The sequence below is a fragment of the Spea bombifrons genome, chromosome 5, assembly GCF_027358695.1.
Source record: "Spea bombifrons isolate aSpeBom1 chromosome 5, aSpeBom1.2.pri, whole genome shotgun sequence".
NCBI classification, from domain to species: Eukaryota; Metazoa; Chordata; class Amphibia; order Anura; family Pelobatidae; genus Spea; species Spea bombifrons.
Genome location: NC_071091.1, coordinates 13,723,048 through 13,748,143, shown reverse-complemented (window position 1 = coordinate 13,748,143; position 25,096 = coordinate 13,723,048). Strand labels below are relative to the sequence as shown.

The 25,096-nt window shown below is 36.4% G+C and overlaps 1 protein-coding gene across 2 annotated transcripts in view; it reads left to right on the top strand.

Moving 5' to 3' along the window:
* Nucleotides 1-25,096, top strand: part of MALRD1 (MAM and LDL receptor class A domain containing 1) — a 128,595-nt gene that overhangs the window by 9,659 nt on the left and 93,840 nt on the right. For both annotated transcript variants that reach the window (XM_053467035.1, XM_053467034.1), the window contains exons 5-10: nucleotides 4,612-4,708; nucleotides 6,446-6,589; nucleotides 19,460-19,617; nucleotides 21,160-21,252; nucleotides 23,807-23,993; nucleotides 24,366-24,512. In XM_053467035.1, the coding sequence (XP_053323010.1) occupies nucleotides 4,612-4,708; nucleotides 6,446-6,589; nucleotides 19,460-19,617; nucleotides 21,160-21,252; nucleotides 23,807-23,993; nucleotides 24,366-24,512 (826 nt within the window). The remainder of the gene's footprint in view (nucleotides 1-4,611; nucleotides 4,709-6,445; nucleotides 6,590-19,459; nucleotides 19,618-21,159; nucleotides 21,253-23,806; nucleotides 23,994-24,365; nucleotides 24,513-25,096) is intronic.

The window sequence follows — 25,096 nt, the reverse complement described above, 5'->3', positions numbered from 1 at the left end:
ACCATGGGTAAGGAATCAAAAGTGACATTTCTTGTGTCTTTGCTCGCATGTCTTAATCTTAAACATGTCTGTATTGGCATAAGTGTCATTTATTTAGCTTTTTTTTTTTTAGTATGATGTTCAGCCGTGCATGACTGTTTTATGGTTGCTAGATAAATGTTTTATTAACTGCAAGCTATAAAAATGTAAATAACCATCAATTGTGGTCCCATATCGGGTGTTATTTCTTCGGTTTCCCTCTGTGTGCATAGATTATTTTAACCTAAAGTGGTTCTGTCACTTTTTCTACATTTTACAATTTTATACACACTCTAATCCATGGCAATTTATTTGGTTCTTTGTGCACCATTTTTTCAGAGATGTACTTTTTGGTACATATATATATATATACACATTAATGCATTTTTTGTAATTCTTTTCATCTATTTTCTGATGTACATCATCTTTCTGAATTAAACATGTGGACAATAACTCATATCACCCTCAGCCAGAATATCTACTATTAGAGACCAACCTTTGCCCCTATTTCCTTACAGAGCATCAGCTGGATATGTTTTTCTAGCTTCAGAATATTTAATTATTCTAGTCAGCTGCAAACAATTCATAGTCAATGTGGCCAAAGAGGCCAAATACTGGCCCAGAGTACATTTCCTTACAATAACCATTCTGTCTTTCTTCTCTAGTCTTCCAGCTTTCTCCCACCTCTTTCATTTCCATCCCCTTTTTCCAATATTTCTTTCCGTTATCTTTTAGACCGGCTTAAAAAAAAAAACCCCAATAAAAGATAAGTTTGGTCCCGTTCCATTGTGAGTGTGAAGTTTTCTGAAGAAAGTCTCTAAAAGCGTTATTGTTTACTGAAGTCAGCTGCACATCAACACCTGGGATTCTGTAATGCCATTTATTCTCAAAGCGCTCTTAAGACATTTTCACAAGTTAAAAAAAACTATTCTGTTATCCTGCAGCTATGACTGAAATGAACAGCAGCTTTAATATACAATTTTCCACTGTGATTTAATTAGCTCATTTTAATTACCCGTAAAGCCAAATGTCACTTGTATATAAAAAAATGATTCCTTTCAAATGGATAAATGTCATTCTTTGTACTAAACAAATGTGTTTCAAATTAAAAATGGAAATACAATGAGATAATTCACAAATGTATGCTTCATGGTTATTGCAATAAACTGCCACAGAAAAAGCAGATAAGGTATGGAGGAAAGCGGACAGAACTTTGACGTGTACACGTTGATCATTTAGCTATCTCCGGGTTTGGCCAGGAGAACTCCGGGAGGAGGGCTGCGTCTCTGGTGAACACCGGAATCCTACGGGTAGCAGGAGGGGGTCCTTGGGTGTTTCATGTGATATCAGTGGGCCTACCCCCTGATGGTCATTGGACAGCTCTGGTTTCTTCCCGCAAGGGAAGGCTCCAGGTAGCCGGATGCCAAAAGTTCCCAGGTATGCTTCTTAACCACTTTGAGATATAGTCGAAAGCTAAACCTCAGAAGTTACTGGACCACAACTTCTATAAACGTTCATCTGACACTTATATTGGTGACCTATACGTGGACAGGCAGGGGTTAACGGGTTGAAGGATACAGAGATGACACCTTCACTCAATGGATGAAATCATGCATATAATGTATAAACCAAATTAAAATACATGTATAATAACCAGCCATAAAAGAGGGATGGAATATGTTATGCTTACAACTTTTTGTGCACTGGTAGACCCTCAAAACTATGCACCGCTTCACAGTGCGAGAGGGGCTGCACGGTTGAGCACCAGGCACCATACACTGATCTGTGTCTCACCAAAGGGGCCCACTTATACATCTTTTAGTAATACATGATAGCCTATGTAATTAACTGTCTACGTGATCATATTCATTAACTATTGTTTAGAAATGTGGGTGGCTGTTAATAACAGGATTCTCATGCTGTACTCCCTATCCTGTCGGTCAGGGTTCTCGAGCTCCCGACATCCCAGGCTCAAGGACATGTTAAACCATGTTTAGCTACATTAGTACATTCTACACTACATCATTTTGATATAACTTTTCTATCACACTTATTTATGTAGAGACCAACTGAAAACAGCATATTAACACCTTCCTTAACAAGTACCCTTTACCCAACATGCCTTCTCTTCCATGCATTACATCAAGGTTTTCCCATTAAAAAATATCTACAAATATCTGCAGTTACCAGAAAATATAGGCTATGTAGAGAACATTGTCATACAATAGAACGCACCAACAACAAGCCTTCTTCCCACCTTAAAATAATGCCATTCATAGTAAGAGTGAACATTTCGAAACCTTTCAAACTTTTTACCTCTTGTTGGAATCTTTGAACTCAGAAGGTAAGCAATAAATTCCAATACGTTATCAAATTAGTTCCAATCACCATTGTTTTTTTTCTCTAGGTCACTCTTATCAACTTATAGTAGTACAATGTAGTGTATATTTACCCTATATAAAGCAATGAGCACCGTCTTAGACTTCAACATACTATATTTGGGATCTCTCTTTGTATGTAGAAGTTGCGGTATGGTTCTTTATGAGTTACCTGGCAGCACTTATTTACATTCCAGGTTTGGACTCAGTAGCAGAGGATTGGGGAGGGACATATAAAGGGAAACATAACCCCCCAAAGGGTTATTTAATTACCTCCCATCCCACCACACACAGGGTGAGGGAACAGAGGAGATAATCTATGTTAAATAGGGGGTCATGGGAACCCCTGATTAATTTTTACATTTATTTATTCCGTTCTTTTTTTAATTAAATGTAATGTAGCGGGAGGTATTCACAAGTCATTTTTGCCAGCTCACACTTTGGTGAATAGACTGGTCTCACTAATGAGAGTCAATAAGAAATAGACTTCATTAGCATTGCCACAAACAACCAACTTAGTGTGGTGATTGTGCAGATGAAACCACATTTTCTTCAATGCTAAAAAATATTTTCCATTTAAATGTGCATGTTGTTTTAGCAAAGCTTGATTCCTTGGTTACTTGTGAGCAGGAGAAATTATAAAATACCAATATTTGAATAAACTATAATATTTTCTGGTGCTAGTATGTACATTAGTATTTTTTTTCATCAATATATTAGAGGCTACAGATCTGAATGTATTTGGAAACATAGCAGATGCATAATTAGCCGCTCATTTAACAGCAACTGCACTGTATCTGCTTCCTTCTGCTATTAAAGTTCAATAATTAATGTCTTATACACAGATTGGCCATAACATCAGCATATTGTCCATCTGCTTTGTGCCACGGAATATTTTTACAAATTGAATGACCTCTTTGGGAGGCTGATGATTCACAATCAGAGAGAATGAGACAGGAAAGAGAATCCAGCCGCTTAATAGTCTAGCCTATGGTGCATCTGCGCTCCATCAATGTATTAGACGGAGCCTGCCAGGAGGGCAGTCCAGAGCCAGCATGTGAGCCATGTTCCCTCTGCGTGTGAAAACTAACTACTCCAGATGTTTTGGCTTTCATGGGGCTTGTCAGTGGGGTCCAATTAGTATCCCTCTAGGCACAGGACAGCAAGGAGATCCATGTCGGGACTCATCTTCTTACTTGGGGTGAGCCCTAAGAGAGGTTAACTCACCGAGGACAGACAGCTGCTTAATAGCCTATCCTATGGTGCATGCCCACTCAGGAGCATCTCAAATGTTCGCTCTCTTGTGCTATTGCATAGGAAAAATCTCCACTGACATATCGGTCGAATACCATATTAAACAGATTAAACTCAAACCTTTTTTGTATGGTATTACAGCCTCCAGGCATCTCTTGGGGCTCACCTAAACGGGAAAGGTGAGTCCAGACATGGACCTCCTCGCTCTCTTGTGTCTAAGGGGATGCAGCAAGACCCCAATGACGTGGCCCACGGAGGATGAAACGGAAGACTGGGGTTGTTGGTCCTCTGGCCTGATAGCTGGATCAGACTGTTATGTCAATGGAGATTTTTTTCTCTGCAACAGCAGAAAGGAGCTAAAATCTGAGATGCTTCTGCGCACCAGTTTTAAAGCAACTCACTGTCATTGTGTTAAATGTCTTTTATTATTATGAAATAAAAAAAAAATGGTTACCTAATTAATGAATTCATTAAAACATTTTATTTCTTGACAATTTAAAAGGTGTTAAAATAAGGTTTTTGAATGAAAAGTAGCTTTATTGGCTAATGCAATGTGTGAGATATAGTTTCTTCTTGCATTCTATAATAAAATATATGATTCTTATTTCATTAATGATTGTGTTATTTATGTATTTGGAAGTGGATGGCAGAAGAGGTAGGGAAACATTTAGAGAGTGTGTGAGAGAGTGAACAAGAATTAGAGTGTGAGAGAGTAAATCTCGGTACCGGGCAACGGATTTTGTTCCCGAATTAAAAATGCCCTCAGATTTATGGCCGAACTGATTGGCCAGGAGATAAACTTTGTTGCCTGAAAAAGAATGGACCAAAAACAAACCCAACAATTTGTCCAAATCGTTATTGGCTCATTTGCCCTACAAAAGAAGTAAATGTTTTATTGGTTGATCTAATATAAAAAGAATACATGTGACTATATATTATGTTTTAACACACATTTGTGCAGATTGTCATCCAAGGAAGCGTTCTGGGGAACGCCAACAGTCCTGGAGCAATAGCCATTGACGATATTTCTTTTAGTGAAGGTTGTTTAACTGCAGCTGGTAAGTGTATGCTCATGTAAGCTTGTTTGAACAGTTTGTTTGTAAGTCAAATTGTTATGTTATATACTACTTGTCATGTCCTGTATGCCCATTATACAGTGCTGCGGAATATAACGGCACTATATAAAATACCTTTGCCTGCCTAAGCCATCTTTGCCCCCAAGCAGCCTGTATGTGCCATCTTTGCCCCAAAACTGCCTGCCTGTGCCATTTTTGTCCCCAACCAGCCTGCCTGTGCAGTATTTGCGCCCATTTACACATTATCTGTTCTTGCTCTGGCAATTACCATGACTGCAATTATTGTAGCTTTCAGGGAATAGAAGGAAATTGTATATATATATATATATAGGTGTTGTATGGTTTCATTTTACATTACCTATAAAGTAAATCATCTACCCAAGAAAAAAGATTTGAAACCTAAATAAAATAAAAGAGATTCAATAAACTGGGTGCGACCCCCATATCACTAAATTCAACAGATGGTTTATTAAGTACCGGTATTAACAGTTTTACATCAAATAGTACTAGACTATATTAGTATGAAAATGATAGCGCCTTTTGAAGATTAACATATTAGTAGCCATCAAAAATTCCCTTGCCAAATGTTCTATAACATTTTAATATGCATTCATAATACATAATACAGATAATTTTTACATTTTAAGTTTAATGTATATGGTTGAACATATTATGGTAATGTGATTTACATGTAATTATATGCAAGTCGTTTTTTAAGCTTGAGATGTTGCGGTTTCCAGGGAAGCATGTAATTGCTAATTTTTAGTGTTGGGAGAAAATTACAAGGCTTCACAAAAAGATATGCAAATAAAAATGCTGGCCCCAGCGGTGTCACAAATTACAATGTACAGATTTGATTTGCATAACCACAATACCTAGTTATAGAATATTAGATGCACTATTGTTCGATCAACTTTTCAGCATTTTTGGATGTGTATAAAAATGTCACTTAACAAAACTTATATAACGGGGACATAGCTATTAATACCCCCTGAAAAAACAATCCCATAAGAGAGCCAGGTGAGAGCTGGTGACTTTATGTATGAGGATGAGGTAAGAAGGTCCAGCCACACTGATATAGAACCCAATTAGTAGACAACTAGTTGATCACCAGAAGATACTCAACAGAAGACCACAGGAAAGTGTAAGCAAATGCTTTATAGAGTACTTGTTCCCCAGTGAGATATACACTGTATATATAGCTCTATTGAGCTCTATTTACGGTGTAATTAAAAGTATAATCCTCTAGATTGTAAGATGGTTTGTGCAGGGCTCTCCTCACCTGTTGTCTCTGTCAATCAAATTATTATGTTATCTGCTACTTGTTATGTCCTGTCTACCCATTGTACAGCGCATGGAATATTATGGCACTATATAAAACAATTAATAATAATAATAATAATAAAAATAATACAAATTAATAATAATAATAATAATAATAATAGAAAACAACAAAGTATCTTAAAAAAACTGATAAGGACAAGATGCTTTTCTGTAACTGTTTCTTCTAGTTGTGCCTTAATTTTGTATGACTTGCTACTTAAAGACATTATGGCAATTTAACGTATCTCCCTGTGCATTACTTGTTTCTTGTGCTTATAATATAATAAAAATATTTATTATTTTGCTATTAGGCACATTAAACAAAAGCCAAAACTGTGATCCAACTGTACTTCTCATTCTGTATTAAAATTATACTTTCCATTTTTTCACACACAGGACTTTTTTGTGACTTTGAAAGTAACATGTGCGGCTGGACCTCCAGCTCGTCAGCAGAGTTTACCCCCTGGATTCATAAAAAGGAAGAAACAATTGTGTCTCTAAATTCAGGAGCTATAAGTGATTTCAGCAACAATGCCAAAGGTAAAAAAAAAATGTTTCTTTTAAATTCAATGTAGATTTTATAGCATGAATAAAACATTAATAGAACAGATCATTTGCATTAGGCAATCAAACCACTTTAAAATGATTGTCTTCGTACAGAAAAAAACATCTACTTATACAGGTTTCAGGAAAAAAAATAATGCATTTTAATATGATAAATTAATTGACTAGAAGGAGCAGGATAAAATTGCTAAATTACAAATGCATAACACCTGCAAATAAATATTTGGTGAAAAAAAAATAATAAAATAAATTACTATGTTTTCAGGCCTGGGTTGTTAAAGACAAAAATACCCCAAAAATATATAATTAACCTCATAATAGCGAATGAGCATAAAACTGGTGGACCAAAGGCAGAAAGAGGGCACAAATCGGTCAAAATTGGCTGACCCTGGAGAAGAGTGGGAGGCCCATTATTAAGTGTTAACCCTTTCAGGAGCCGTAAAAATATGTTATCATATACAAAGGTCAAACTATACCCTGTGAATAGTGGAACCACATAAATTAGAAATTTACAATATATGGAAAACAAAATAAACTATTTTAAGTAACTGAATTTTTCTTAGTATATATATTTTTGTCAAGTATTTCAAGCCGTGATTCTACTTCCTGCAGATTTATCCGCAAAAAGGTTATTCCTATTAGTTTTGTATTCACTTTCCTTTCACTTCTAGAGTCTGATTTCAAGCTTAAGAAAGTATAATCTCAATATAAATGTCAAAATTCAAAGTGGAAAAAAGGAAGGTTAATATTTGACATTTCCAGAATTGCAACGATTACATTAAGTTAAAGACAAAAGCGTAAGAAGGGATATAAAAGGTGTTTGGGTCCCCAGGCGGTTTTGTTTGGAATGATGAAAATGCTATACAAAAAGTGCGATAATTGCTTATCCTAAAAAAAAATATAATACTGTAACATTTGCATTCATTTTGCTATTACCAAGAGCAGGAAACTAAATCCCAGCTCAACCTACCCTAAAGGTCAGAATAGACCCTTGTGGCACCAGTGGCAAATTATTTAAATGCCTACTAATACTTCTGACCTGGCAGTCATTGAATGTTTAGCCAGTGCCATACAACAGAATATCAGTAACAACATTCAGGGATAATCTCCTAAATTGGTGCTTTCTACCCCATACTCCATCACTGGGGCTCCTGGCACCTGGGGCAAGGTTGGTGGTCCCACATTGTGTGATGTCACATTCGTTTCAAGAACTAGATAGGCGTCCAGGGACATCACGGTGCATGATGTCAGCCGCCCCTCTTGCCCCATGGAAGTTGCAGCCCTGTCCTTCATTACTAACTCTCCATCAGTACTTTTTTTTCTAATAAATTTAAATCAGTTTATGGTTATAATTAATATCAACGCTTGTTTTTTACCCCCAATTATTTTCTATTGCTTTGCAAACATAATTACCACGAAGAAGCACCCGCCTAAACTCTTCTCAGTCTGGGTTCCTTTTTGAGTGTAATGTTTGTCTTGGAGGGTCTTTTAGCTAAAATAGCCGAGGCTGTTCGTCTGAAAAGAAAAAACCAACCTGTAGAACATGTTTACCTGTGGATATGTTTCAGCAGGGGCGTAACTAGAAACCTCAGGGCCCCGGTGCGAGAATCTGTTAAGGCCCCACCGCACCCTCCCACCCCCAACCCATCTATCCCTTTCTCACTATCTACCCTCTCCCTACCCCCCTTCTCACGATCTCCCCTCTCCCTCCCTAACCCCCCTTCTCACGATCTATCCTCTCCCTCCCTACCTCCCCTTCTCACGATCTACCCTCTCCCTCCCTACCCCCCCCTTCTCGCGATCTACCCACTCCCTCCCTCACTCCCTTATATTGCTGTCCAAAAAATCGGCTACGCAGTAATTGTTGGCCTTTGAAAAAAGATTTATGAATTGAGTACAGTTGAAAATACACATTTGGCATAGCTGGGAAAGTCTTATGACTCAATGTGAATATTACAAAATAACTGTTTTTAATACAATAAGTATTAATGTTTATATTTAGGAAGCAGATAACCTGACTAGTACTTTTGGAAACGCTTAGGATTAGGAAATGTTCAGCATTGTCAAATAAAATAGGCACTGTGTCTGATTATATAGTACCAGACAGAGCGTAATTAAAGCTATCTTTTACATCGTAAACATTTGGAAAACATCAACAAGCCATTGTTTATTTTGTGGTTTATGGTTGCAATCGAACGTGTAGAACTTAAACACAAGCATTTAGTCTCAAGGGTAATTGTATGGTTCATGTTGTACAATGGCCATAATTAAATTGCATTTTCCAGTACCATTAACCATGAAATTATATGTTGGGATGCTTAGGAAATGAAATTGAACAGAATGACACACTGTTACAATTGTATTCAAAAGATTTGGAATTGCCCCTTTATAAATTGTAGACATAACGTTTGAGATGTGTGTTTCCATGTTGTTGGTATTAACAATGCAATGTCGTAGCACAACGTTTTTTAATGCATAGCTAACTAGATGAAAAGATAGATGGTAAAACCAGGTGAAAATTCAGACTTACCAAAAAATCCAGTGGGACTCCAATTTATTGCAATATTCATATTCAATGAGAGACAGCATGTTTTATGGGTTAATGGGTGGTGAGTGGGCAGGCAGTTCTGCTTTTTTGTAATATGGTCCAGACATTGTGGGCACTAAAGAACAGACTGAAATGTGTTCAGACCTTTAGAGCTTTGGTAAGGATGTCCTCCAAGCCTTTGGATAGCTGGTAGAACCAGGTCGCCACCAAACCGTGGGGATTTTGACGCTCCTAGCAGTCTTTACTATAGCTTCTGGATGGTCTCTATTGTAAGGTATCTAAAGTCCAAATCCAAGGTGAGTCTCACAGTCAAAGTTGATATCCAGGAAAATGTCAGTCTCACTGGTAAAGGTTCATAATCAGTATCCAGGCTAAATCTCAAAATGCACTAATCCAGGGAGTATCTGGAAAGCTACAATGGAGGAGCAAGCCAACCAACTAATCAATGAATGTGCCTTTTGGTGTGGGTTTAAATAGGACACACAGAAGCTCCAATAGCCTGCAGGTAGAAGCACAACTAAAACTCATTACAAATCAAATCAAATAGATTCAGATAGATGGGCAGATGGATGATCTGCTAAAGGTTTCCCTGGTGACAGAGGAGGATGATTGAGAACCTGATCCATTAACATCCTGATGTTTTTAAAAATGGATAACGCATCGTAGAAGGTGCATTATAGCTTCATGCACGTGTGGCCCAGCTTCAGTTCTGCAATGACATTAGAGATGTTGTCTACAGATACGGCAAGGGGGGCCACAGAATTGCTCTACTGGATGAATGGAAAAAATTCCCAGAAAAACACTACAACTTCTTGTGAAAAGCCTTCCCAGAAGAGTGGAAGCCGTTATAGCTGCAAAGGGGGGGACCAACTACATATAAAATGTCTATGTATTTAGAAAGTGATGTTCCAATACTTTTAGCCATGTAGTATATATATATATATATATTAAACATCACAGTTCAAGAAAAGAAACCACTAAATTCTTCAATAGCTTTTCTATAAAAAAAAAAACTATTTAGAGCTCTCTTTTCTAAAGACTGGTCATTCTCTTCGACTAAGAGCAATGCTTTCGTTATCTTTATCCATGAAAGTTTTGATGCTGGCAGGTGTAAATGGGAGAAGCAATTATGTATGACATTTACGGCTTCCAGCCTGGGCCCAGTGTCATATATGAAAGATGATTATCTACCTAGCCATCTAGTAATTCCCTTCTACTCATCAATGGCCCGTGGTCAGTATGCAACCTTGAAGAATGAGAACTGAACAGTGTCTGGAAGTGGTTGTACCTGTAGTTAGATTTCTTAAATGTAATGCTGAGTTGTAATCCTTCATTGCAAAGTATAAAACTATAAAGATAAAAAAAATATTCTTACAGTGGAACTCAATCTTCGCTTTCCGTAAAGGCTCAGAAATAAGCCTATGATTTTATTTTTCAGTTGAATGAATATCTTCTCATTCAAACCAGTGTTCACTAATTGGTTCGAGGAAAACTATATTAAAGTGTTAATGAGGAAGTATTTTATCACAGTAGATCTTGCCTTATTCAATGTGATCATTAAAAATGATTAGAGTCGTTTGTCATGCAAACGACAGTGTGTTCTATGAATTGTTGCTTGCATGTTTTTCCTTTACATTTTTGAAGCTCTGTTTTTTGGGCTTCTTTTATAGGAAAAATGTTTTTAAATTGGGAACAACCTATGCTAGTATTCATATTTCAGATATATATTATATATATATATAATATATATATATATATATAATATATATATATATATATATATATATATTATATATCAAAATGTTATGAACATCCAGGCATATATAGTACATAGATTACAGATTTGATAAACGGTTGTCAGAGATTACAGACAGCTAAACCAGAAAGATCTACTTTAAATCTGGACCAAGTTTCTCAGGAATGACCTTTATGTCAACTATAAATCAAGGGGGGCATGTAGCTGGATTAAAGCTTCCCTATCACAACTCTACTAGATCTTATCTGGGTATCCATAACCTTGATCTGTTTGTGAAATGCAAGTTTATATTCCGTTGCACTTCGGGAAATGTCTGCTTAACTAAAATAGTCTCTAATGCTTGTGTCTCTGTACTAGACTGAACTAACTATTATAAATCCAAACGCTAGCCTTTTCCTAAATTCCTAATATATTCAGTGTACCAAGTAACTTAGCTAAGACCCAGCTGTCAGTCACACAAGGAATTTGAGTTCAAAGTAACCATAATTGGGTTCTTGTCCATTTTATAGCTTTGATGATGAACAAATTAAATCCAAAACAGATGACAGAAGATAGTGAACTTAATATTTTATTAAAAAAAAGGTATATAAGACAATTGAGTATATAAATTAACAGCACATTGTTCTCCTCTATTAGCAAATATACACTGCACTTGGTGGGCTACCATAAATCTGCCTACCAATTTTCCAGGGTCCCAAGATAAAATACCGAAGCTCGTGTGACATATCGTGGGTGTAGATTCAAATCATGGGGTGATCTATTCATTCATCCGTTTATGTTTTTTTATGGGTAGTGCATGGTATTAACATTTTACAAATTGAGCTATTTTGTGGTCCTTATTTGATCTACTTCAGATTAATTAGCTTTTGAATGACTATAATTCCATTTTATTACATTATTTTTACGTCAAGCATTTGCCCATGTATTGCAGCAATATTACAGACTAAATAAAACATGGGTTGTTAAAAAAAAAACCCCAAAAAACATAAATAAATAACATATTATGGCACCACTGATCAACATTTTGAAACATTTTTTGGTATAGTGCTTTCATGAATTATTAGGTCAGGCAGGAATCATTTGTCGGATTAATCTGTTACTGTACCCAGCAACATTGGAAATACTATAAACACATTTTATAAAGAAGTCCTTGAAAGCGGTGGTTCAATAAGGAACACAATGCATACCCTTAGAAGACGTGTTCTAAAGTTTCATAAATTGGAAAAAGCAATTTTGTCAGGTTTCTTGGCACTGAAGCAGATATCCAACCAGCTGGGGAAGGTGACTTTTAACTTGAATTAAAAAAATTGAAAAAAACCCAGATCTTCAACTTTATACAGAGAATCCTATTACAATGAACGAACAATTTATATATTCTGGATAATCTTATTCAACACATAACAGATGATTTATGATTTGCAACAAAAAAAGTTATAATTGTTTATTTAGATTTAAGCAATCGTATATTTAAGCAGTAACACATAAAGGACAAAAGCTTATTTACACTTTGTCACCATTTTTGCTATATCTTCTATCCTCTTTGAGCACCCACTCAAACTATGTATTTTACGATTACATGGCAATAAGGGTTTGCTTTTTAAAGCAATATATTTTCCAAATTCAGAAACGGGGACTGCCACGCTAACCAAAACAGGCCTACAACTGATGTTATTTCACATTTTCATGTTACAACTTTCTTACGCAGCATAAATCTTAATAAAAATATAAGAAGATAAGATTCACCCCTTTAAACTGAAATAAGAGAGGCCTTTTGTGTATTACAATACAAAACGCATATCAATATTGGGGATATTGGATGACCTTTTCTACTTTTACTGCGGGGGATGATTTACTCTACATGTAAGATACCATATTTATAAAAGAAATATCAAAATTTGGTATTGACCCTGCTTCCCATATCTTCTTGATCCTATTGGAAATTATTTGTTTTGGGTGAAGCTGAAGCTTGTGAGATCTCCTTGATGACATTCATTGTTGATACCTGATGGCCCCATACCTGTAATGTGAGTGACTCCAATCTTTGGGAAATATTTGAGTGCATTAGAAGCACAAATAATACCATCAAGTTTATTATAGTATCGTATTGTATTTTTATCAGTTTTTTCTCTCTCACACACATAGCCCTACATACTACAAACTTCTTCACAGTATCAGCACCAATGGTTAAAATGAGAAGCTCTAATCAAACATTTCAATTTATTACATATGATTTGGGGATTCTATAGATTACAGTGGTAGTATGTGTGCGCATGTAAGTGTAGGTGTTGGAGAATATGTATATGTATGTGGACATGTATGGCATTAGTGTGAATCTGTGTGTGTCAGAGAGTTTGAGAGTGTGCACATACAAGTATATGTATAAGAATGAGTGTGTGTATCTGTGTGTGGGATCAGACAGTGTGCATGGTGTTTTCATAAGTGTGTGTTAAGTGGCAGTTGAGTGTATATGGTGTTAGCATTATTGTGGGCATTAGCATTTGGTGTTAGCATCTGTGTGAGGATGTTATGTATGGTGTAAGCATGAGTGTTTGTGTCAGTATACGGTGTTAGAGTGTGTGTATGGTAGTATATGTATGGTGTATGGTATGATATAGCATTAGTGTGTCTGATGGTATTAGGTGTTCGCATGTGTGTGTTAGTGTATGGTGTTTGTGGTGCGAGGTATACGAGGAGAAAGGTAGACAAGTGGTGTTAGATTGAGACCAGGTTTGCATGTTAATATGTGTGTGTGTGTTTTAGTTGGAGGGGCACTGAAGAAATATTACACAAGTGCCACAAACCCTCGGCTCAGCCCTGCATGGGACTTCTCCTTTAAGCATGAGAAAATCTGAAAGAAATTCTCTGAAATATATTCATATTGATGTAAGAATATTAGAGAGCTTGTTACTTTTTTACTTTGAAAAACCCTGTGTATGTGTTATATCCTCTATGGTCTTTCAAACAAAACCAACAGATAAATTAGAGCAGTAAAATACTCATTGCCAGTAAATAGAAGTTCGAATTGGTTTGAATTTAAAATAAGGGAAATGGGCTTTGGAAGTCTGCATGAAAGGAATGAAAATTAAATGCAGCTTGATACATAATGTTACCAATAGCATTGGAAAATGTTAGTCTTTGTTCCATTAAAGTTTATCTGGTGTGAAAAATACAATAAGATAAAAGTTTTAGGAAGTTATTTACATTTTAATGTGAACTAAATTAGACAATACTACAGTATCTCCATAATTAGTAATACATTAATTTTCTTAAATAAGGCTTGCTTTGAAGTCCCAGTTTAATATGCAAAACACAATTCCGCATGTTTAATATACATGTTATATATATATATGCTTATATATTTATTTATATAGTTTTTATTTTCTGCAGATAAATTAATACCTGCACTTAAAATTGATGCTGTAAGAGTTCAGCAATTCAGCAAAGCAATTCTGAGCAAACTCCAGGCCAGGCCTGATACATTAAAAGGGAATTCAAAGTAAAAACAAGAATATGTTCATGGAGTATATATATTTGACAGCAATAAACAGGGCAAGAATACTTTCTGACACTCCCTCCATTTTACATATACAGTATATATACTATATATATATATATATATATATATATATATATATACTGTGTACATTATATATATATATATATATATATATATATATATATATATATATATATATATATATATATACACCTGCATAGCATACAATTTTCACTTAAAACCAAAGAAAGTGGTAGAAGTATTGCAGGGTAATACGGGGAGTTAAATTATACATAGTATAGTCATAGGGCAATGACTAATGTCTGTATCTAAGACAAGACCAAAGACTGATTCGCATCTCAGGAAAAATCGGCAGACTAGATGGGCTGAATGGTTCTTATCAGGGATGACAAGTTACTCTTGGGATGACCCCCAAGAATCCCAGAGCTGGTTTATTTGGAATGGAAGCTATCCATATTTTCCAATCAGTAATGAACCAGATACTATAATACCTGTTGAATCATTTGGAGTCATTCAGAACTCAACATTGTCCACAAGACAACTCGGATACCAAAAACAATCTAATTAATACATGACAGCATTTAAACCCTTAGACTCCTTGAGTTTCTGGACTACAGAATGAAGAAAATAGCTTGTGGGGCGATTATAAGTGTATAATAGCTGGAGTGCAATGGGGGTACAGGTAATAGAGTAGACTCTTTGGCAAGAAGGGAGAGAGGTGTTTCATCAATTAATACATTTCCAATTGTAAATATGCTGGTATGTATCCTGTGGATCGCTGCGCACAATAGACACATGATATATAATGTCGCTATACAAAGGCTTCTCTTGAAGTAGGTAATATATGAAATCCAATTGAGGTAGAGTATAATTGTCTATTGATGCTCCGTGTTAGACACCTTATAAAATGTACATAATTACAAGGTTAATTCTCAATGTCATAACTCATTTGCCTTGGAATGAGTCGTTATATGGTAAGCAGAGCATTACATATCTATGATTGTTTTACTGTCTCAGTGTGGGTAGGAGCTCTGATTCCTATGTCTCTTTCTATAAAGTACACGGTTACTAATTTGACATGTCTGCTGACAGAGAGCATCTGACCATGGAAAATGGTTAAATATCATGTTAACAGAATGAAAACGTGCACTTGTGGTTACTGGTTTCTCTCCGAGCTAGACAATATGACAGATACCTCTAATGAAATAATGCCTTTCAGCAACAGCAATGCCCATTTCACATGACATGTATATACCATTTATTTGATAGTAACCAAAGCCGGAATTTGGGATAAACTGTTGCAAGATAAATGAATAGAAAAAAGTTACTTTATTGTATATTATATAAACAATGTTTTTTGTGGGGGGCTCTAGATACTCTAGAGTCAGTGGAGTGTTAGAAAGGGAGCCTGGGAGTGAGCGGGTTGCCCCCTTCTCTGGTCTGATTTAAAGATGTTGGGCAACTAACTTTTGAGTTTTGAGGCTTTTAACGTTTGAGGCTATTTTGAGTTTTTATAGCATTTCCAGAAGTAGCCACCAGGCTGTAAGAATGACGGTAGATGAGATTTCTGTCATTTGTTTTCGTTTCATGTCCAATGTATTTTGGACAGGACTGAATGTTGTCTGGCAGAACGTTTTGGGCCACTTTATAACTGAGCCGCTTGGCTGCACTTGCCCCCTGCTTAAAGAGCGTCTTCCCCTTCCAGCAGTGTGGAAGTAAAGAGGGAGGCAGCCTAGCTTGTGCTAAATATACCCTATCAACTAAAGAAAGAACCCCTGAAGTAGGTCTGGTCTGGGATGGAATAAGCTGCCCCTAGCACTTAAAGGCCAATTTGAACAACACATTTAATTTGTATCCAGCCGGCAGCTGGACACTACAGGATCCATTTTTAATTTTTTGAGCTGGTGTAAGGGTAAGTATCTGGCCATATTGCCTGGTGTACCAGATAGCCAGTCTAGGCCTTCAAAGCATATTCATCTCCCCCTCCCTGAATATGGTTTGTTGGCCCTTGACGAAGTATCGTAAATGTCTTTAGTCCCTGGAACAAAATATAACAATGTACATTTTTTATCCAACACCCTAGTTCAGGGGTGTCCAACCTGCGGCCCTCCAGCTGCTGCAGGACTACATCTCCCATAATGCTCTTTCAGCTAAGGGGCTGGCTGAGGAGGATGGGAGATGTAGTCCTGCAGCAGCTGGAGTGCCGCAGGTTGGACACCCCTGCCCTAGTTCATTTACTTTCACTGCAAGCTACCCATTCATATTTACAAGACAATATATATATTTAGGTGAAAAACGCACACATTTTGTGACAGATGTTAAAGTTTGAATAATAAAGTTCAGGATCCCAGTGCAAAGTTTCAAATTAGCCTCCAGTCTACTTTTGTCATAAAGGGTCTAAGGTCGAGACTGTGTCCCAAATGTTTTGTGCTGGGGATAGAAAAAAACGCAGCGCAGCTGACAGATTGCAACTCGCAAAGCAGCCAAAAAATCTGCTCTGGGAGATAACGCATTCAGGTTTAGTCTGAATAGGAACTGACAACTTTTTATTCTTTGCAAAGGTTTCTATGAGAATAGATATGTCTGCCAATGAAGACTGAAATAAGACCGACGATAAAAAGCCTAACTCAAGATAAAGCAAGAATTATGGAGCAAGAAATAAAAACTGAAACGCGACACAAATATCCCATTTCTGCTTAGATAACAAAAACTCATATAAAATGTATTTTTATGGCATACCAACTGTTAGGAACGAAACAGTAACTTAAGGCTCACCCAATTTAGATTTGCTTTTCTTAATGTCACTGTTGAAGGAGGTCAGTATAATATTAACCATGCCTGTCCCTAAACCATAGTCTAATAGACTGTAAGCTCACAAGAACAGGGCCATGTTCTCCACCTATATTAGCTGTTAAATATTTAAAAGGTTTTCCATTCGAATAATGTTGAAAGATATTATATAGCGATACACCTAGAATGCAATAATCATGAAAATAATTTAACTAAAAGGTATTTAGGTCTAGCTGTTATTATGTCATATCTTGTACTTTATCTTGTAAGTAATATATTTTTAATATTTTAATGGTAGGCCATTCTTGTTTCATTAAAGGTACCAAATAGCAATATCCATAATTCTAGGCCACAGGATTAGTAAGTAGCAGTATAGGTATGATGTGGGTGCACATACTGTATTTATGCTTTTTTTGTAATACGTTTAAAACTCCCTGTCCTCCAATGATGTAAAAAAGTCATGGTTATATTACTTTGAACGGCCTACATTAAGGACTCCTTTAATCGATGTAATCTATGTAGAAATGACTGTGTTCCTTTTAAATGCTTACAAGTCTCGTAAGGACTAAATACGTTAAAACACAGAGACCTGCTGCCATTGTGGATGGCAAATAAACTTGTTATCGCATATAATTTTATGTGTTGTATATAGCAGTACGGTATAAAATTATACTTTACATTATTATTATTATTATTATGTTTTATTTATATAATGCCGGCGTGACAGGAAGCTGGGCATATATTCATGATCTTTAAAATAAATAGACAAACCACTTGTTACGAGTTATGTGTTATTATGTCATGCTGTTATTCATTTTTGCATCAGCAGATGGCGCTCACGTCCATTTGCAACATATTTTCATTAATTTATATTTTATTTTTGTTATTTAATCTCTAACTATAAACCAGCGGTAAGCTTTTGTATCTATTATACTGTAACATAGAATTTTTGCATTAATTGCCAACTCTTTAAAAAATCTTACTGTGGTTGTAGTTGGAATGTTGGATTAGATGTACATTTGAGTGTTATAGAAATTATATAGAAAGTGCATTTTATCCCAAGATCTGTATTGATCTGAAACATCAGCTTGTATTGTATGTTTTTCTATCTCTACCTTTTCTAAGAACCAGCTGTTGTTTGATGATATTGCTTTCTAAATTAAGTCTGTTTGGGTAATTGTAGACTGATATTAAAAGGGTTATTTACCAAGGTGCTCAAGTGCCTGCTGATGTGCGTGCCACATTGTTATGTGCCATCTGTCTTGGTTTCACCTGGACAGCCCTGGAACAAAGAAGTAAGGACTGGGTTCCTAGTAAATGCTGGTGGTAGAGGACTGGACAGCCTTTATTTTCCAAAATAAATTAGCAGGGACCTGGAAGATGTGTGGGTCGTGGTAAGAGTTGATGTTCCACGCATGTTTTTGCTAATGCGCAGGAGGATAATTGAGCTATTTTATTTCGATGACCAGCAGTCCTGTCAGTGTAGGATCTGTGAAGAGTGTGACTGGCACTGTTTGGAGCACTAAAACCGTGACCGGATTCCATTTAAGAATGTTATACTTTATATTTCTCTGATGCCGCTGTTGGATGGGGTTCAACTGACATCACTCTCAGCCAGTTAAAGGGATTCTCTCTTTCCCCTTCTTCTCTTTTGCTCTTCTTTCTTCATATTTTACTTTCTTTCTTCTCATTTGTGCTTTCTCTTTTATCGTCCCTCTCTCTTTTTCTTTAATCACTCTACTTTCTCATCTCCCTCCCCCGTCTTTCTCTCTTCTCTACTGTTTCCCCCTCTCTCTTTTTTTCTTTTCTCACTTTCCTCTCCCTTTTTTCTTTTCATTATTGTCTTCTCCCTTTTCTCAGCTCTCTTCTCTCTTTACTTGTATTTCCCCTTCTATTTGCCTTCTGTCCATTCTCTGTTCTTTACTTTGTTCTCTCCGTCTTTTTTTTCTTTCTTGTGTCTCTTTTCCTTTCTCCCTGCTGAACCAAACGTTTTTAGGTGTGATTGGTAAAACCATTTCCATTCCCCTCACGTGAAACCTCTTGAAGATTGTCCTGGAAATGGCTTAGCAAGAGATGGCAACCCTAGCTGGATATGCACAATATAGTGGAAAAAGTTTTACTTCTGAGTGACACCACATTATGGAGGCCTTGATACAGATAGCAACAATTTCTGGCAAAGCAGACCTGCACACTGGATTCAGTATAAGATGTAAATAATATATTATTTCATTGCAGGGTCGTTTATGTTTTTTGGAGCAGGGAACAACACCTTACAGAACGGTGCTTATATGATCAGCCCGCGGTACTTCAGCACCGGCACAACCTGTCAGTTCCAGTTTCATTATGAAATAGAGGGGAATAATCTTCTGAAGCTTCTTCTATACACAGAAGAGGTACTATTTCATTTGCCGGCATTAAAGTACTTTCAGTTGTATATAATAAACACAGCTGGACTTTTTTGCAGTCGCAGCAAAAATTCAGAGAGAAAATAATAAGTGGTTTCTTTGCCAAAAGCATAAATTTATTTTACATTTATATTAAAGCCATAACTGTTAGGGCAATCTGTATTCAAGTGAACTTTAAACCACTTTTTTTTTTTAAACTCAACATAAACATTGATATACTGTATACATTTATTTAATGTAAAATGCAAAGTTTTCTGTGAGTATAAAATATTTTGTATAATGCAGAGGTAAAAATATATAAAAAATAGGTAGAGGAATGATAAATCTTTTCATTTTTATCAAATGAATGCCAAGGTTGGAGTTTCCAGTAATACACACTAGGCTCATAGGTGCTAATTCACCAACTCTTAAAACATGTTTAACTAAATGCAGCAGTAGAAACATAATTCCTAATACTGAAGAATGCCCAAACTATCTTCCTAATTCATATTTTTCTAGCATGACTTAATCCTCATGTGATGTTAAAGTAGCCACGGATAGGTTGATGCAATGAATGTTTTGTCTAAGTGGAACAGTGTCTTTAACTGGGGGCGCAGGAGGCCAATACGGCAGACTTACTGGTACTCACTTACTGGTACTCACTTTTTTGGACATGAAAAAACTGCAATACTGCACTTTTACTGCAGTATTACTGCACATTTACTGCAGTTTTACTGCATTTGTACTTCACTGTACTGCAGTTATTTTTGTACGGAAGTACAAATGCAATAAAGCTACAGTACTTTGAAGTACAACTGTAGGTTTGCAATATAAAAAAATAGTGCAGTAAATGTGCAGTAATACTGCAGTAAAAGTGCAGTAAATGTGCAGTAATACTGTTTTTTCTGCAGTAATACTGCAGTTTTTTGGACATGAAAAAACTGCAGTATTACTTCAGAAAAAACTGCAGTAATTTTTCGTAAGGGCCAGCTTAGTTTAGGTTCCTTCAAGCAGGAAACGCTGTATCTATAAAGCCGGACCCCTTTGAGAGTTCTGCGGACTAGAAAACATTCTAACCCGAAGCTCTGGATTCCTTTACAGTCTAATTTTACAGTTTTTTTTAAAGTTAGGGTGCTGAATTCTTTAAAACCATGAAAGCATTTGATGTGGTTCAAGATATGTAAAAGTCTATTAAAATATTATACGGTACTCTGGAATGTAATGAAACCTCCACTTCAAGGAACTCTTATTGCATTTTTATTTCTCTCTAGTTCTTAATCACTTGCCGTGTTTCGGTTATGGATTTACATGAATAGCATTTGATTGCTCATTTATGTGAATATTCTCAGCTTTAATTGATTCAGGGCTGGCTGACATTTTGGGGTCCTTTTGATGAAACACTTCATGTTATTAGGACTAACAGAATTTTTTGGCATTTATGGGTAGATAGAATGTGTCATTTCTGAATTAGATGTAATATGCTGTAATCTTTGAATTTCTAATACCAAAACATGCATACGTTTCAACACTATTTTTTACGTTATGTTTAAGATGGAAGAAATACTTTTTGAACACAATAGTTCAACAGAAAGTCAATGGATTAAAGGGGAAGTTTTTATTCCAGAACATTCAAAGGGATTTCAGGTATTCACAAATATATATAATGTGCTGTATATTGTATGTATTGTCTTATTGTTTATTAACTTTTGTGTTAATATAATTTTTTTTATAATATAACTTGCCAACTGTGTAGACACCGCTCCGCTGGTTATTGGCATATTGTGGCCATGTCTACTGGGCTTGGGGTGGCAGGTCGAGGGATGGGGTACCAGCCCCTGGACCACTTAACTAGGAGCTATTGTCATTTTGGGTGGCTAGTCTCCCTAGTTTGCCACGTCTCTCAATGGATGACAGCCGCTTCATACTCTGCCCTACAGTGACAGTGTCTCCGTAGGGAGCATCTCAAATTGTAGCTCTCTTGTGCCATTACAACGGAGAAATCTCCATCTACATATCACTAAACGTATCCCCATCCCACACATGGAATTTTTACATTTTATGGAGAATGGGCAAAAATGAAAATACCAATATGGTATTCAAAAATTAACAACCACTGGTCCATTCTGAAAGATAATTCCAAAAAAGTTTTTCCAAAACTAAGGAAACAGGGGCTCAGCAAAAGGGGAGGAGCCTGGACATGAGTGGATGTGACCACAATAAAGCCCCTCCCCCATCTTTCACTGTGCCGCTAAAAACATAGTGCTTTAGCACAGAAATAGATAGCATAATGATAGATTTCCCAATGGGTCCCTGCTCATATAAATGCATGTCACCTGAAAGAAGATTTGTTTTCCAGCTCTTGATGGTGACCATCACTTCTAATTAAGTACTTTTGTCGTAATATAAAAAAAAGCAAAATAATTTTGCCGTAATGATTTCAGCATTAGTATAATGTTGTAATTAATAGCTTATTAGCCTCTATTGTTTCAAACATGCATAGTGCAGGATAATTTGGGAAGTGTTTTCATTTTACCTATTAAAATAGATTAAATTAGTCATTTTCATTTAATCAAAACAGTTAAATTAATTTTACTTTTGCCGCTTGTTGCAGATTTTCACTGAAACTAGCCAGTCTCAGTGCAAATTATACACGCTGGGGTTTCAAACACATTGTTTAAATGTATAGAATATGTATAGAATATATAGGGTCTGCTGCTTCCAACACAAAGTATGAGCTGGATTTACTAAAGATGACCCTTTAGCATGTTTTATATCGGTTTAAGCAGAATGAATGAAAACCTACTCCTGCTGTCACTGACTGGCGCTGCCATTGATGCACAGGCCCAGCCTGGCCTACTGGGAACCCGGGAGATTTCCCGGAAGGCAGATCAGTCCTGGGGCCGGCCTTGCAGCACTGGGGACATGCTGATGTCTATGGCCTGCAGCTTATCGCTGTGGAACTTACATATTGTACAAGGAAACTCTCTCTTCCTGCCCAGGGCAGGCAGTTTAGGGGGGCAGTGGTGGTACAGGTAGGCTGTTAAAGGGGCAAAGGTAGCACTGGCAGGCTGCTGAGTGGGAAGAGGTGGCACTGGCAGGCTGTTTATGGGGTTAAGATGGCACAGACAAGCTGTTTGGAGAGAAAGGTGGCACCGTGGGACATGTTGCTTGTGAAGCTCGGTGGAACTTGCCCCAGGGCCCTGGGGTTTCTAGTTAACCCCTCATGGGACATGTGCGCACATGAACTCGACTACACAATAAAATATATGGGGATGGTGTCCAAGTATTTCTAGGGCTGCTTTTCATTCCCAGTTCGGCTCTGGATGCTAAGATCCCTTTGAAACAAGCAATCTCTTCAGTCCAGGTGGGGTCAGAGCAAACTGTTCTGTTGTTCTGTAAGTCTAGCCTGAGAGTAGTATTAGACACATTAGACACAATATTCCATTTCCCCCTTAACATCAGGGCTACTCAGCAAATATAGGAATATATGCGTATAAGAGTATAGCTGAAGGCTCCTTAAAATGTCTGAATTGCGGAAAAGATAGTTCTGCCAACAATCATATAAAATGATTTTGCAGCAGTGAAAAATCCGCATCACCTTCTTATGTACCTTCAATAAATAGATGGGCTTGATTGCAATGGTACTAACATTCATATTCAAGCATTTTCAGTAAATGTAATAAGTGTCACTTGAACAGACAGAAATCCAACAGTTGATTTCACCATCAAATAACCTATTTCCATGGAGCTCCACAGGTATGAATCAAATTTAGAATGCATGTAAAGTGGAAACTGTTTCTTTGAATTATAAAGTATAAAATTGCAGTTTCTTCTCAGTAGGGTAATAGTACAGATGACTTTTTTCTCATGTTGACTTTTTACATTCTTAAAAATGGTTCAGCAGTTTTCATACCTTCAAGATCCATCATAACAGATTTGTATTAACAATGCCTTGCGCATAATAATATTTCCCAGAACAATGTGAAACAATGAAAAAAAAAATGGTATTGATCAAAGCAATGTTAAAAGTATGTAGACTATTTTTTTGGTTTTGATAATCAATGTCGATTTCTTTTTGTAAAGCCTCCCTGTTCTTTCTCTATGTTGTCAGCATCATTAAAAACACGAACTAAGATGTGAACTATAAAAAATTATAAACTAGTACCGTACTTCTTAACATGTCATGAATATTTTGAAGCTTGCATTTGAAGGAAGAATAACCGGCAGCAAAGGGTTCATTGCTTTGGATGGTTTCAGAATCGTTGGCTGCAAAATATCCACAAAGCTGCTTAAATCTCCCAATGAATTGTGTCTGAGCGCCCAGTCAGCATGTGATTTTGAGCTGGATTGCGAAGATGGAAGTGATGAAGATCCAGGATATTGTAGTAAGTTTAGAATTAATATCGTAACAAATAATACATGTCTAAAACAAAACACAAATTACAATGTCTGTCTGAAATGTAAGTCTTTATGATGACCAAAACTCAGAAATACAACCCAATAAATATGAAAAACAGCCCAAAATAAATGAACCTTGATGGCTTGTGTAGGTGTGTGTGTGTGTGTGTGTGTCTTTGTATTCTTTCAGGGTTAGAACAGAATATTGAAAATAACTTTTATGACATTTTAGTAGTGATGTTACTTATATACACAAATAATATGTCATCAAATGTCATATGTGTATATATGAATTATAATATCTGTAATGGTCTGTCTTAATCATTCTACTGAAATCCTAAAACCTTTGTGATGTACAGGAAATTTTAGCAGATGTGACTTTGAATCTGGCTTTTGCAACTGGACACCACTCCAAACAGGTGGCCATAGCTGGAAAGCAACCAGCGGAAGAAAGTCACAGGATCAACTCCTTCCAAATGAAGACCACACAACTAAAACAGAATATGGTAAGTATTTGATGTCATATATTCTCTTTAGTTTGATTGTCAAGGCGTCCAGTTAAAATGTAACGTTGCAGGAGCTACTTAGCTTATAAAGTGACAACATATAAGAGAATGGCATCCACAGAAATGGTGGAGCGTTCCACTGGTTGCTATGGTGATTTTAGTGTTGCACTTTTTGGTCACTTTATGTTCATTTCCACAAATAAGAATATAAAGATGATTTAATAGTATATTATTAGTTATAGTAATATATATTTATGTTTTATTTCTGTGGAATATTGTCAATATAAAACCGTGTAAAGAAGACATTTCAAGATTTTTTACATCATTGGTAACACGAGAAATACATATTACACAGGTTCAGCTCCACACTTATTTCCCTGTTAGACCAAATGGAAAGAAGTAAGATGCATTATTGACAAGATTATGAATTTTCCACCAAAAGAAAGGTGCAATGGATCATAGAATAGAAACATGGAACTTGATGGCAGATAAGAACCATTCGGCCCATCTTGTCTGCCCATGTTTCCTGATGTAAAGACCTCAATGGGTCCTTGATCTCACCTTACATTCAGGATAGCCACATG